This window comes from Diabrotica undecimpunctata, chromosome 5 (assembly GCF_040954645.1).
Source record: "Diabrotica undecimpunctata isolate CICGRU chromosome 5, icDiaUnde3, whole genome shotgun sequence".
NCBI lineage: Eukaryota > Metazoa > Arthropoda > Insecta > Coleoptera > Chrysomelidae > Diabrotica > Diabrotica undecimpunctata.
Genome location: NC_092807.1, coordinates 21806410 through 21823022, shown reverse-complemented (window position 1 = coordinate 21823022; position 16613 = coordinate 21806410). Strand labels below are relative to the sequence as shown.

General features: G+C 35.9%; 3 protein-coding genes across 3 annotated transcripts; all 3 read right to left on the bottom strand.

Moving 5' to 3' along the window:
• Nucleotides 1-4121: 4121 nt before the first annotated feature.
• On the bottom strand, nucleotides 4122-11606 carry LOC140442115 (uncharacterized). Its single transcript, XM_072533194.1, has 2 exons — nucleotides 10671-11606; nucleotides 4122-4277 (listed from the first exon to the last, which is right to left on the bottom strand). Exons 1-2 carry the CDS (start codon nucleotides 11604-11606, stop codon nucleotides 4122-4124), a joined length of 1092 nt encoding a protein of 363 aa, XP_072389295.1.
• Nucleotides 11607-11930: 324 nt separating this feature from the next.
• Nucleotides 11931-14174, bottom strand: LOC140442114 (uncharacterized). The gene has a single exon (XM_072533193.1). It carries the CDS (start codon nucleotides 14172-14174, stop codon nucleotides 11931-11933), a length of 2244 nt encoding a protein of 747 aa, XP_072389294.1.
• A 252-nt stretch (nucleotides 14175-14426) lies between these two features.
• On the bottom strand, nucleotides 14427-16046 carry LOC140442113 (uncharacterized). The gene has a single exon (XM_072533191.1). The coding sequence runs from the start codon at nucleotides 16044-16046 to the stop codon at nucleotides 14427-14429; it is 1620 nt and encodes a 539-aa protein (XP_072389292.1).
• Between the last annotated feature and the right edge of the window lie 567 nt (nucleotides 16047-16613).

Genomic DNA, 16613 nt, shown 5'->3' with positions numbered 1-16613 from the left:
TCTGATTTAAGGCAATTACTCCAGGCAACGAAGGAAAAATAGAGAAAAACATTAATACTTCTGAATTTTGGTATAAAATACCTTTAACTAAAGTTAATAGTTAACGAAATACTAAATAAAATAAATATGTCAGTAGGATAATTAATAACAGGATTTGACAAAATAACAGAATAATAGGATTTTACATCAAACATTTTACGTTTTATGTTAAATTAAAGTCATAATCAAAACATTTTGTTTACAAACCCCACTAAGAAATAGTCAAACTAAATAACATAACTTTTTGTCAAAGTAAAAGATCGTCTCATATTAAATAGCATCATTGGTTCTAAAGAAACTGCTGCAGTATTTATTTCTTCCCATAGTTGGTTGCGAATGTTTATGGGATTCTTATAAACACGTTGATTTAATGCACCCCATACACCAAAATCAAGCGGATTAAATTTTGGGCTACGTGGTGGCTATAATGTATAATTGAGGAATATATTCTTTTGGCTACATATCCAAATCTTGTGCTATATTGTGGAACTACATCTTATTTGTCGCAGAGGTTAAATAATGTATTAAACTGTGATGTATCTCGTTCATTGGTTACTTATACACACGGAATAACCTATCGATGACATTACTTATTTATATGATTACAATACAGCTTACGAGTCACTATAATTACATCTCGAACAAATGAACTATTATGATTTACTAATGAACTAATATTATAGGTACTGAACTAAATTGCCTGTGTGTTTACTGTGTAATGAATAATAAGTATTTTTTTTGGAATTTTTTATGAATTAATAATTATATCAATATCTCACGACATTGTCAAGGAATATGACTACCACGACCACTTCAACGTTCAGAAAAGTTGTATTTAAGTATGTTCTCACTGCCTTCTCTCTAGAATGTGGAGGTATACCATCTTGCATAAACCACATATTTTGGGTTTTCAGCATTTTTCAATAAAGAAAAAGTAATACAACGCCAGTATAGAAACTTAAGGAGCGATAGAAAAGGAAACTTGTAAACATAATGACGGCCAACGTCTGAATACGGACACGGCACCCAAAGAAGAAGATGAAGAATCTTTTCTCCAATAAGACATTTAGCGGCCATAATAAAGCATTTTGTGATGTAACATTATCATCTTTGAGTTGTTTTAATAAGAATAAACTATGAATTATGCTTATCTACAGATATTCAGTGCTTTACCGCACAAATATTATTATGCAGCTGACTTATAAAATGCGATTTTCTCGAAAACGGTTGAATTTTGTGATTACTAACAAGTGTACCTTTTCTTTGTAAAAATAATGTATCTTTAATATTTTTTAACACAAATAGAGCTAATTTAAAGAGCAAAAAAGTTAAGCGCAAATTTATGTCACGCGTGTGACATATGTGGCGCCCTCTATCAGTTACATTAAATTATGTATAAAATTATAATTTATCCTACTCAAAAGCATCTAACTGTAAATTTTTGTCTAAAAATATCTACAAACGTAAAAGTTATAGCGAAAAATAAAATTTTAAATTTCCTATTTAACACCCTGTATCTTTCTTAATATCAACATTTTATTAAAGCAAGTTGGCTTAAATCGTAATATTTTAAAGTGCAGAATCTACGGTTTCTGTTTGTACAATTACTTAAGGACCACCCTGTATACTAAAACGCTAAGCCCTTTTCTTGTCCACCACTTTACTCAAAAACCATATAAGATAATTAAAATATTTTTTCGGAATATTATTAGTATTACGTATGAGATTGTCAAGATATACTTTTGGTACAAAAATTCACTTCCGGTTTTGAGATGACCGGAAGTTAAAATTTACTTTAAGTTTTAGACCCCACAATGTATATATGGATCGAAAGGTCTCGTCGAGACGAATCTAAATATGTACTTCCGGTTGCGATCCGACACCGGAAGTGACCCGAAACGCGCATAAAACGTCAAGATAGAGCAAATCTGATACCGGATTCGTGATCAGCATGCAAATGACAGTCAATGGCGAGATGTTATGTACATTCTTGCTTATATTGTTTGTATTGATCTCTTAATTTTTCTCGCAAAATAAAAATTTCATTTAAAAAACTCGATGTCGAGTTGGTCCGTTAGTAACTTCTAAAGTACTAGGAGTCTGCGTGACTCCAGCTCACCGGCTACGGGTTAAAAATACTAATTTAGTTGTGCATTTTACAATAACGTTTTTGTTTATCATCCGATTTTAATCAAGCGTATCTTTTTTTTTTTAAAGTTTTCTGTTGATGTTAAATCTCTAAATAGTTTTTTAGTTATGAACAAAATAATGCCTTTGGCGTTTTAATTGTTTATTTAACCCCGCAGTAGACGCATCTAATTTGATAACTTTAGTAGACGCGCCCGGACTGAGAGTCCGATAACAAAAAACTACTCCCGCCAGTTGTAAAACCGTTTTATATTACTAAAGTTATAAAAAAATCTTGAACTTATACATGTGATTTACAAAAATAATAGAAAAATTAATGAAAACACATATAGGTAAAAACATTTCGTATAACCTAATTTTCTTGGGAACAATTATTACAAATAATACTGGCATGTTCTAAGCACAGATACTTTTTGCAGAAAATACAAAAATATTTTGTTGGTCGATTTTTATTAGAATCACAAATATTGCAACATCCTCTTTTGTTAGCTGTCGTTATACCAAAACAGCTTCTTCTTCTGTACCGCAAAGTTCTTGTAGTCTCACTTTTAGAGTTTTCGGAAGATTTGGCAAAGTCGCATGTACTTTCTGTTGGTCATATACTGATGACTGGAAAATTTGTAAAAGGAAATTTCTACGTTTAATTTTTAAATTTGGATTATTTGCAAAATATATTATAACTCTATATATCCCTGCAACATTCAGCATACTATAAAATATCACGAGTGGCCATCTTCTTGTATTTCTGGCAGCATTATATTGAGCACAATACTGGTCCACAACGTCCACTCCGCACTTTGTTGAATTATACCACTTTATAATTTTTGGCTTATTGCTAACTGAATTTATATCATCATCATCGTGTAAAGAAGATATGAGCAAAACATTCTTATGTTTTTTTCGGCATAAAAGATACCAATGTACAATCTGGTCTAAACGCAAACATACTAGATCCAACTGGTCTCTTACCTTGTATGAACTCTGGGGGTAATTCCGATTTATTTTTGCGTATCGTCCCTAAAAAAGTAAGCTTATGTGACTTGAGACTCATAGCAAGAGGTAAACTGGTAAACCAGTTGTCAGTTGTTACATTCCGGTTAGATCCATATAACCGTTCACACAAACGTTCTACAATAGATTTGGAAGTATTATCTGTTTTGTATGGACCATTCGGTTGAGTGCCTACGTTAACTTCCATATTACTCGTGTAGAACATTTTGGCATGACATAGTGCAATAATTTTGATACCATACTTATTTGGTTTAGGCGGTATGTACTGTCGAAATGTACATCGACTTCTAAATCCTTCTAATTTCTCGTCCACCGTGACATACTCAGAATGAACATAATTTATGAACTGGTCAAAAATATCTCTAATAGGCGCTAATTTGCCTAGTTGTTTGCGCTGATCACGAGTATTTAAATCATCAAATCGAAGGTAACGTATTAGAAATCTAAATCTGCTTATACTTATAGTTAGACGAAATGCTTCGATTCATGTGCCGTCGGTCTTCCAGGGATCTTCAGTGTTGAGACGATTTGCTTTACGAACACCTGCAAGGTAAAGCAGGCCAATTAATGCTTTAATTTCTGCAGTATTGGTTGGTTTGTGGTCCCTCTCACGAACAAAGTTAGTAGACACTGCTTCTATCTTCTGATTTGTATGCAGAACTATAGTATTGAGAATTTCATTTGTAAAAAATACATTCCATATATCAACAGGAGATTTTAAATGTTGAAGATTACGAGGTACTTCCGGTAAACCTTTTATTAAATTTTCGCTTCTGGTTTTTACTTTCTTGTTTTTAGGCGCACAATGTTTTTTCCACTTTGTAACTTTATCTTTACAGACAAAAAAAATTTCATTGTCGTCAATAATTTCACATGTCTCTTCCTACTCGGTTTCACCTAATTCCTGTTCGCTGCCTTTCAGATCATTCCTCAATGAAATCATCCTCACTTTCAGATTCCTCGACCTCACTTTCTGACTCTGCGTCACTTTCAACTTCTTCCATGAGCTTTCGAAGCCGGTTCTGTTTTCTTTCATAATCACACAGCCGGTTCTGTTCTCTTTCATAATCACACATCATCTGTACAAAAAAATAGTATTAGTTTTAGGGCAAGTATTATAAAATATTTAATTATTTTACCTGATTTTTGAAATTCTTCGTATACAAATAAATATAACTTTAGTAGACGCGTCGGACTCACACTCCGAAAATGATAATATATCTCATATGACTGAACGCTGAACTGTGTCCTTCGTGACTAATGCACACTGAAACAATTCTAACAGATACTTTTAAAAGCTAGACTGAGTGCTGTCTAATAAATAAAAGTTATAGGTACATAACATATGGGCCGGACTTACAGTCCGGGCGCGTCTACTGCAGGGTTAAACATATTTTTACTAAAAAATTGATTAATCCCTAGATGGGAGTCTTTTGTGTTATCTCATACTACACGTTTCAACTGTTAATTAATTATGACGAAAGAATTCTTATTTTTTACTGACCTGATTGGTCTATTATAAATACCGTTAGCATTCGTCGAAAAAGATTTCATCACTTCGTGTACCTTTATACATATAAGATACAATTAAATTCACCCATGGGATCTAAATAATAGAACTATCTAATCCACTTAATCCACACGGAAGTCCGTTTCCTCTTCATAAAACTTTCAACGCTCTATTTACAAAACAAACGCGCTCTCTGTTGAAAATCTCATTAACTCCTACATCTAGAAGCACATGTTACACATCTCAAGAATTTACTTCTCAAAATTTGTATTCAACGTTTGACTATGAGAACTCTCATATAAGTACAAATCTTGGAAGTCTTACAAATAGGGCAGTTTCCAACTAATGTTTTGTGTTAAAGTTTCTGAATGCTCGCTGACCTGTTGTGACCATTCATTCTATTCTTAACTACATTATAGTCGGTTACAGATTGTAGTTCTGCCTGAGAGCACTGTTCTACTTAGGAAAGGATACGACAATGAAGTGCACTCCAACAGACTGCAAGAAACTAAACTATTAAATTGATTGTAAAATGAAGAGCATTAATTGCTTAGAATTTACAAGTATTTCTAGGAATTTTATTTTATACAGAATAACTGCTGATACGAGGGTTACCTGGTAAGTTTTTACAAAAAGTGAAATGTGTTGAAAACAAAGTATTTCCCTGTTTTCCTGTTTTCTCGATTACAATTTGCGTTTCCTCATAAGAAATTACAGAATATATAAAGTAGTATATTTATTTGTGCTTCTCTATAGTAGACTTGACCAGAAGTTGTCGTACAGTGTAGCCAATTCTTGTTCACAAGTAGTAATTATGGTCATACAAAATCTGTATTCTTCCACGCAGCGATTATTACCGTCATAAAAATACCAAAAAACATGATTTTTACAATAGTAAAAATTAAGCACAAAATTGTAATGAAATAAATTTTATTTATATGTTCCGTTTCGTCACTTATTTAAATTTATAAAATAAAAATCGATATTTTAAAACATTATTTTTCAATCGTTTGGCAATGTTGGAATTAGCGAGGAAACTCCGTTTTACAATTCGGATCCAGACATGCAGTAAAACTAGTTTTTATTATTTTTTCGCCGAAAAAATGGTTCATTTACATTGGCGTTTCTATGGGTAGTGCATGTGTTTTTATGAGTATATTTTATGTGATAAGTTTGTAAACTTATTGTTGTCAATACTGTATTGTAGTATTGATAAAACGTGTTATTGATTATTAGAGTGTTATAGTTTTTCGTTTTATAGTAAATTTTTAGTTATATTCTTATACAGAATTGTTGAAATTATTGTATATATAGTATATATACAGAATATTGAAATACAATGGACGAAAAACCGAGTTGTTCCAAGAGAAGACAGCAAAATTCTGATGTTGATTCCAAAAATGAAAAGCCGCAAAAGGGACGGAAAATGTTAACGTCCGAAGAGAAGGTAATGATACGAAACGTTTATGAAGGAATTGTCGACAGAAAAATGGCATTAAACGTTAGCCAAGCGGTCGACATTTGTAGCAGTTTAACAAAAGTATCCGTTAGCTGTATTTATCGTGTACTTAAAAATACATCGGAAAATAAAAAGCAAGAAAAAGGTAAAACTAGAGGTAGGAAAAGCATTGTTTTGGATGACGAGACAAGGAATATTATATGTCGAAAAATTCATTCATTTTATTTTCGGAGTGAAATTCCAACACTGAAAAAGTTTCTCAAGAGCTCGAAAATGATGACTCTTTACCCAAGATATCTCGTAGGGTCTTAATCAGGACCATGCGCGAAATGAACTTTCGATATGTAAAACGCAACAGAAAAAGTATGCTATTAGAAAAAAATGAAATTATTCTGTGGAGAAGAAAATATTTAGAAGAAATACGAAAAATTCGCAGCACTGGACGCAAAATATATTATTTGGATGAAACCTGGATTAACGAAGGTCATACAGTTGGAAAAGTTTGGCAAGATTTAAATGTAAAAAGTAAACGCGAAGCATTTATAGAAGGCTGGTCTACAGGATTAAAAGCTCCATCAGGAAAGGGACGGCGTTGATTCATCACCCATATAGGAAGTGACACAGGGTTCCTTGATGATGGTTTGCTTCAATTTGAGTCGAAAAAAACAGGTGATTATCATGAAGAAATGACTTCTGAAGTATTTGAGCGCTGGTTTAAGAGATTCTTACCAAAATTGGAATCTGGGTCTGTGGTTGTTATGGACAATGCGCCATATCATAGCCGCAGACTAGAACAATTACCGACGACGGCATGGCGGAAAGGGAGAATTCAAGAATGGCTTACAGAAAAGGGGAGTGCATACGAAGATTCAATGCTCAAAATTGAACTACTTGACATTGCACGGTTAAGGAAAAGTGAATATCTTAAATATGTTGTGGATGAAACTGCAAAAGATTATGGTGTCAAAGTTCTGCGTCTACCACGTTATCATTGCGAACTTAATCCCATTGAACTTATCTGGACGCAAGTGAAAGGAGAAGTAGCACGCAATAACAAAACGTTCAAATTAAACGAAGTTAAGGAACTTTTGATTCAAGCAATCCTTCATGTAACTCCAGAGAAATGGGCTAAATGTATAGGCCACATAATTAAAGAAGAATATCGTATGTGGGAACTTGACACTCATGTCGAAGTTTTACTAGAGCCAATTATAATTACACCAGGTGAACATAATGACAGCGATAGCAGCACTGCATCTTCAGATTTAGACAGCGAATAATATTTTCTAAAAGTTTAGTAGGAACATCAGCATAAAAAAACCAAAAACAAAAAAAAAAACGAGAAGAACATAGTAAGTGTGTATAGTGTTTGTGTTTAAATAGAATAGTACAATGTTTTGTTACATCCAAAATTATTTTTATTTTGTTTTTATAGAATTTTATTTTGTTTTATAGGATTTTATTTTGTTTTGTTTTATACTGTTTAAGTGTTTTGTTTATTTTATTTAATGGGACAATATGGCCCTTGGCGAACACCCATTTAAAAAAAAGTAACGCGCCACAAGACATACCTCTCGGGTGGTGTGGAAACTGTCTTAAAATTTGTTTTAAAAACATTTCATTGTGTAACTCTTTAAGGGCGGGTCACGTCAAAAGACGTTTTAGCGTAACTTCCGCGACAGCCTGGTGGCATCAGTAAGCTTTCTGCAAAATTACTTGTTTTTTATAGCTTTTTGTTTGTGGCATTCTGTATTTTTAGGAGACTGTATGGAATAAGCCACAAAATATTTATTTATAGGTTTAATTTACTGATATATCGATCTCTATATAAAGACATCGTTTTCAAATATACAAGTGATAGTAATATTTATTTTTCTATGGCTTTTTGCTTGCCGTTCTGTATATTTAAAAATAATGTTCGGAATAAGTAACAATATATTTAATTGAAATATTTAATTTACTGACGTTTCGATCTCTATATAAAGAGATCGTTTTCAAATATACAAATGATAGCAATATTTATTTTTCTGTGCCTTTTTGCTTGTGGCATTCCGTATTTTTAGGGAGAATGTTGGAAATAAGCCACAATACATCTATTTACATGTTTATTTTACTGACGTTTCGATCTCTATTACAGAGACCGTTTTTAAAGTTAAGAAAAAAAGGAAAATAATATAAGAATATATAAATATATAATTATAAACAAATAAAATAAATATAACTATAATTTATATCTTTGAAAACGGTCTTTGGATATAGAGATGGAAACTTCAGTAAAAACCTGCAGATAAATATATTGTGGCCTATTTTGAACAATAATATTTAAACAATATAATATAATTAACGTTGAAATAAAAGTGAGTGTACGCCACTGGATTTTCATACGTCTTTCCCCACTTCTACGCCTTCAAACGATGACTCACTCTCCCAAATAGTAAAATTAGAGTTTAGTTGTTTAATGTGGTACGGATGCTGTCTCAATCGCGATAAAGAATAATTTGACGTTTTTTATTGCTTCCACTCACTTCGTCAAAGTCCGTTAGTATCCAAATTAATATTGTATACCATTCAGCATTAAAACGTCTTTGATTCTCTAAAGCACTGATTTTTAAAGTGGATGCCACTATCGTCTTGCATACTGCAGCGATCCAGTGAAGCAGTATTGACCAGGTGTATTTGGGATCGATAAATAAATGTAAAAGAGTGGTAAAAGCATAAAGGAAAAAAAAAGACGGCATCCGGTCCTGAATATCAGGCATGCAAGTCGACTTAATTGGAGCTCTACAACTTTTATAGTTTTTTGTTACAAAAAGAATACATTTAAATAATTAAAACCAATATATTAAAGAAGTTTATAGTGATTTGTTAATTGCCGTAAGTACTTATTCCAAACAATCATAGTTTGATTAACCTTCGTCGGACGGGCCTCAAAATATTACACAAAAGACGGGCCGGGGTCTAAACGGATCCCATTCTTAAATGGGCAAACTATGCTTATTCGAAAAAAAAACTGTACCAGTAACACATTATTTTTATAGTATTAAACGTTTGTTAGACTAAAGGGCGTATTTTTTGTCCGGAGGATATTATGTCCGGCGGACAGATCCTCCGTACAGATCCGCATGTGCATATCCATGCATACGCCGTCTGTGTCCTGTGTCTTGCTCGCCGCCCGTGGTTCAAGACGACGAGCACGGAGAGCGAGCCGGACATATACGCATGTGTGTGAATAGTTTCAAGGATTTGCACGCCGGACGAGGAGTAGGTACCTGTTAAAATTGTATCAAGTTGCTACGGTAGGTAGTAAATGTGTATTTTCTAAAATGGCATTCGCGGATAATAAAGCATTTTGGGAAAGTTTTATTTTGTTATATAAGTTGAAGCCATGCTTGTGAAATATAAAAAGTAAAGACTATTCTAACAGGCAACTGCAAAAAAATGCATATGCTGAATTGGTTGAAAAATGTCAAGAAATTTGAACAGATGCAGATGTAAAATAGGTATGTAAGAAAGAAAATAGATTCCTTGCGTGCTGGATTTCGACGTGAATTAAGAGAAATGAGGAAGAGTAAGAGAACTGGGTCATCTACGGACAGTGTTTATGAACCCACCTTGTGATATTTTGACTTACTGTTATTTACACAAGATCGTTTCAGAATCGTTTCAGCTTCCTCTCTTTTCGCCTGTGGTAATCGTCGAGCTGATTGACGAATTGGCTTAGCATTACCAGTATCAATTTTATGCTTAACAACGCTTGTTCTTCCCGTCTTTCCTCCTTCCGGTACGAAAATATCACGATACTGCCGAAGAAATTCCATTAATTTCCTTTTCTTCATTTGATTTAGAGATTGTCCCGCAACTGCAACCATTTGGTCGAATTTGTCGTTGGAATTATCAGATGTTGTCGCCTGACAGATTATGGATGTTGTTGGTTGTATCAATGTAAATCTACCCGTTCTACATCAATATCGTTCGATGGAATAAAAGTCCAAAATTATCAACAATAACTTCTATTCAAAAATTACAGGCAGTTTTAAAATGAAATAATTCTAAAGAATATATCGGTGGTAAGTTCACAAAGGTACTGATTTTACAATCTTTTAAATTAATATAAACATGCCACGGCTTCTCCGAAATAAAAATATAATCAAAGCGGGAAGTCGTTAAATTTAATTACACATTCTCGACGTAAGATATAAACATAAAAACCACGTCGCCCTAATATCTAGAATAAACATCTTTTGAGTGCGTCTTATGCTTAATAAGCAATAATACTCGACCTAAGCCATAAATAATAAAATAATCTACTGAGTGTCTCTGACATCCTCCCACCTGAGGCAAAGTTACAATAAGAAACGTGACTCACAAACAATCAGAGACAACAACATAAAAAATAAAAGAAAACCTACTACACAAGAAACAGAAACAATAACACACAAGAAAATTAAAACATTTTACAAACTAGTTCATAAAAAAGTCAGTATATCTAGCAGATGTTTTAACCTTACGCCCACTCCGCGTAACGTAGCGCGTATCACTTTTGTGCGTTTCGGGTACTCTGCTTTTAGACACTCCCGTCTTCGCGTCATCACACTCGTTTGCACTTTCAACCGCGCGCACCTCAACTTCTTTCCACTGGGCTCGAGAAGAGATGCCTGGGTCGTTGTTTCCCTCAGAGTCCAAGTTGTTCGAATTGCCCTCTCTTCGGATAGAATTGACTGTGCATTCCAAAGGGTACAAGCATTGCACAGGTCTCAGAAAGTGTCTCCTTTCGGTATTAACTCTCACAAGTCGCACTTGCTTATCTTTTCCAGGAAGAAGTTCGACTACTCGACCAAGTAGCCAATTGATTCGCTTATCTTGATCATTGCCAACCAAGACCATGTCTCCCACTTTAACTTGTTGGCTACTTCTTCCTTTAAACCATAACTTTAACTGGCCTAAATACTCGTTGCGAAACCTTCGTCGAAGATCATCAACCAGTTTTTGTCTGTACACCACTTTCCTAGATAGAGCCTTTTGGTCAACAGCATTACAGTCTGGAACCCCACTCTCTGTCTGGTCTCTAAGAGACATCATGGGTGTTAAAGGTATCAAGTCGTTTGGGTCATTAGAAGAGGTAAGTGGCCTTGAATTGATGATGGCTTCGCAATCGCAAATTACCGTCATTAAACTTTCGTAGTCTAGCGAGGCCTGTCCTAACACTTTGCGCAATAACTGCTTCAAAACCCCCACAAGTCTTTCCCAAAATCCTCCCCACCACGCGGCCGTAGGAGGGTTAAATCGCCATTGAATACGTTCGACACTACTGCTCTCGGCGATTTTCTCAAAGTCCACTCGAAGAAAGGCATTTTCAGTACCAACAAAATTGGTCCCATTATCACTATAAATAGTCTTTGGACGACCCCGTCGGGCAATAAAGCGTCGTAAAGCCTGCATAAAACTAACAACCGATAATGCAGTACAAAGTTCAAGGTGTACGGCACAATACACGGCACATGTGAAGAGGCATACCCACACCTTTTCCCCAGTCCTCAGATATAGAGGGCCTGCGAAATGAACCCCTGTTATTTCAAACGCGTTGGCATCTCGAACACGATCAACTGGTAATGGAGGTGCACTCACGATAAAAGGTTTGGCATTTTATCTCTTGCACACGACACAATTGGAAATTGCAGATTTTATAGTCCGACGTCCTCCTAGAATCCAATAATTTTGACGTAATCTGCTCATAAGTCCCTGTGTCCCACTATGACATGTTTTTTAGTGTTCTCTGAATATAAGCTGATTGACCAAAAAATGTTTGGCAGGCAAAACTATGGGAAATAGAAAGCTTTTACAGTCGCTTCTGTTACTGATCCGTGACTTTAGTCGAATTAAGCCATCATCATCTTTGTAAACGTCCATGCCAAATAGACGTTTATCGTTCTTATCGCAGAAGGACTCCTTTTGCACTATACAAAGAACAAAAATTTCGGCTCGGTCAATTTTCTCGGAGCATAAGTGACCTCTGAGTCGATCTTTATTTCTTGAGTTATGAAGAAATCGGAATATCCATGCACACATACGGAGAGTCTTCAGATATTGGGAAAAGTAACCAAAATGCCAATCATCTAATGACATCTTCGAATGCTCATCATTAATTAATGTGGCAACCAATTTGACCTTCCTCTCTTGATTGATCTCATCTTCATTGTAATCCAGATCTACTTGAGGATCAATCGCCAGGTCCTGATAAAGCCATTGTGGCCCCTCCCACCATCTTGATTCGAGTAACTGCTTGACTGAACAACCCCGCGATGGAAGGTCAGCCGGATTCAGTCTACCAGGAACGTGGTGCCAGTTTTCACCATGAGATAATTTCCGTATCTCTGACACACGATTCCAGACAAATGTGGACCATTCCTCGGGTCTTCTTATCCATGACAGTACGGTGGTCGAGTCACTCCAGAAAAAAGATTCCATTTCAATGTTGAGGCTTTCCTTGACAGTAGTATATAGCCTTACACCAATCACCGCAGCCATTAACTCCAGACGAGGTATTGACAGCTTTTTTATTGGGGCTACCCTTGATTTAGCCGCTAAGAGATGTACGAATACACGCCCGTCCCTAATTCCTCTCAAAAATACCACAGCGGAAGAGGCTTCCTTGCTGGCATCGCAAAATGTATGAAACGTCCAGTGTTCTGCTTCCTCAGTACCAGCGTTTATCCACCTAGGTATCTTTATTGCATTTAGATAAGAAAGCTGTTTTATCCAGCTACGGAAAAGAGTTTCCAGTTCCTCGACAACCGGCGTGTCCCATCGCAGTTGCTTCTCCCATGTTTTCTGTAACCACAGCTTTGGTAGTAGGGTGACTGGGCAACTGTAACCTATGGGGTCAAATATTCGTTGTGCTTGGGATAGCATCAATCTTTTGGTTACCGATTTACTTAAAATCTGTTCGATATCTTTGTCGTCTTGGTTTATAGATAAAGTGCCATCCAGCTTGTTCCACTTAATTCCCAGAACCACCGCAAAAATGTTAAAGGAATCATTTTGAACTTGGTGAGTAAACTCCCACCCTCTTAAGTCGAATTTTCCTTTAGCCATTATCATATTTGCCTCTTTGATAAAGGTTTTCAATTCTATTTCACTAGCAACACTAGTAACACAGTTGTCCACGTAAAAACTGTTTGACAGTTTCTTAACAGTGTCTGTAGTAAAAGAAGCTTTCGAGTCATACTCATCCACAAGTTTTGACAGATGATATTCTAATGAAGCTCCCAACAAGAACGGGCTACTGTTGATTCCAAACACTACCCGTCGATGACGAAACACTTTAAGGTTGTTCTCCTTATCATACCATAGAAATCGAAGGAAATCTCTGTCTTTCGGATGTACACTGATCTGTAGAAAAGCTTTGCTAATGTCTGAAGTTACTCCAAATTTCTGCTGTCTGAACCTCAACAAAATAGCGGGAATTAGCTCAATTAAATTCACCCCCTTTTCTAGACACTGGTTCAAAGAAGGGCTATCCTTTTTTTTGGCTGATGCATCGAAAACTGGTAGTATTTTCGTAGTAATGCTACTTGGTTTAATCACTGGCCGGTGTGGTAGGTAATGGGCTTCCTGGTTCCTTTGCTCCTCCACTACCTCCTCAATAATATTGTCATTTAACCACTCTTGAAATACTTGGTCATATGCCTCAAAATAACCATCCTTAGTAATCTTCTTCACCGTGTTATCTAATCTACTTTTTGCCAAGTGATAGTTACTAGGCAGCGCTGGATGTCCCTCCAACCATGGGAGCCTAACTTCATATCTTCCATCGGTGTCAACAGAAATGGTTTCCAGAAAAAGTTTCTTTGCTGCTAATGCGGTTTCATCGCGAGTCTTCCTTTCCATTGGATCATTTATGCCTAGTACGTCGAGCTCCCAAAGATTCGTAATAGGGGCATTATTGACAAAAAGAGAGAGCGAGATCATAGATAAGTTACTATGCGTTTCAACTGGTATCTTTCCCATTAGAGTCCAGCCTAATAGGGTCTCTATCGCTACCAAGTTACAATTCAAAATATGTCTTCTTCCAGTGTAAAGTTTGCCCGCGATATCTGATCCTATCAAAAGTTCAATTGGAGTAGAATCATATGAGTCAGATATTTCAATATTTAATTTACGAAGCTCTTCCGTCCAGGGCCCATCGAATATGGAAGATACACTATTGCAAATAACAGCTTGATCCAGTGCTTCAAAGGTACAACTATAAGTATCGTGATTTCATTCCACGTCATAGCAATCATGATTTTGCATCAAATTACTTCCTCCGAATAACCCATGAACGAGACTAATTTTTCCTTTTGACTGATATCCCAAAAATTTAGCTGTCGCCTTCAAAATATATGATTTCTGCGATCCAGTATCAATCAATGCTCGCACATGTCTCGATTTACCTAAATGAGTCATTTTTACGCGCAGCGTCTGCAAAAAAACCTGTGTGTTCGTATTAGAACTATTCGCAAGTGCCTGATCGACTTTCGCTACCGTATCATCTTGTTGTTTTTGCTCCAAATTATTTGCCTTTGTTCTATTAAATGAAAGTGTCGGACACATTAGAGAAACATGTGATCTACTACAAACTAAGCAACTTAAATGACCTCGACATTTTCGAGCTTGATGGCCAATTTTTAAGCATCGAAAGCATGCACCCTTTTGTGCCAAAATATTTCTTTTTTGCTCGTAGGTCAACTTCTGAGCTTTAAAGCAGCCAGTACTGTCGTGCGAATTTTGGCAAAAAAGGCACTTCGTTGTCACTTCTGAATTTATTAGACCCATTGCCGTAGAAAAGTTTTCTTGTGGTATCCGCGATTTCTGACTAGGCCGTTTAACATCTCTATTTGCTGCACTAGGTAGATCAAAGCCTTCCACCGCTAAAGAAATGTGCTGTTCATTACCGACTTCCTTTTTCAAAAAGTGCATGAGATTGTTAAGTCGATTTTCTATAGTAGAAACGCCCACCGTATTTATAAAAGCTTGTGATCCAGCGACCTCGGGTTCCTCGGGAATACGTTGCCAAACTCTCAATAGTTCCGATGGTAAACACGATTCTACTAACGGAAACAGCATCGCCGCGTAATTATTTGATTTTATCCCAAGTGTCTCTAACGCCCGTAATTGAGTTTCGAGATTGTCGTACAACAAAGATAGATCCCTTTTATTGCCAGATGAGGTGGTATTAATTACTAATTTTAGCAACTCCCGCACGTATACCTCTATTTGCAAATCATCCCGCCCGAATCGCGAAAGAAGACAGTCTACCATTTTACCATAATTGTTCCCAGTGGCTGGAAAACTATCAACTAACTGTCTTGCCCGACTACCCATTAACGTACATTGGACCAGATATTCCACTTTATCATTTAAGTCTATATCCGGATCATTATGTATCTTTTGAAACTGGGACCAGAAGGGCAACCAGTTTCTGATATTTCCATCAAACTTCTTAAGTTCTAGAGTAGGTAATTTAAATTTACGCCTACCTGATCTGCTGCCTACACTACTTTCCGAGGCCATGGAGTCTACCTCTTCACCTGGCTCGTCCCGCGGCTTTTGTAGAAAATCCTCAGCCTGTGTGTTCAGGTCGGTAAATTTCCTTAGATAAACTTCGCTACCATCTATCTCTGCCAACAAGTCTGCTTCACTTTCATCACTTTCCAACAGACACTGGTATATATCGCTGTCAACTTTCCTTAGATCCTCATATTTTTGTTTCAAAATTTCTAAGGTCACCACGATTAAACGTACCTTTCCTTCCGGCGCCGACAACAGCTCTTCCAACTCTTTCGCCGATTTAGTAAAGGTGGTACGGAGTACTTTACGGTGCTTTTTGTTTTGATCCATGATTCACAATGCACACTTGAACAAACTACACACGTTTATCGGAACAACAACAAATTAAACGTGCGGTCAAGTGTGTCCGGTTAGATCACTACACTTTCGGCACACCCGGTATACTCAAAAACGATTATTCCCGTAAACTGCCCGTCCTGTCACGGTCGCCAAATGTTGGTTGTATCAATGTAAATCTGCTTGTTCTACATCAATATCGTTCGATGGAATAAAAGTCCAAAATTATCAACAATAACTTCTATTCAAAAATTACAGGCAGTTTTAAAATGAAATAATTCTAAAGAATATATCGGTGGTAAGTTCACAAAGGTACTGATTTTACAATCTTTTAAATTAATATAAACATGCCACGGCTTCTCCGAAATAAAAATATAATCAAAGCGGGAAGTCGTTAAATTTAATTACACATTCTCGACGTGAGATATAAACATAAAAACCACGTCGCCCTAATATCTAGAATAAACATCTTTTGAGTGCGACTTATGCTTAATAAGCAATAATACTCGACTTAAGCCATAAATAATAAAATAATCTACTGAGAGTCTCTGACAGATGTCA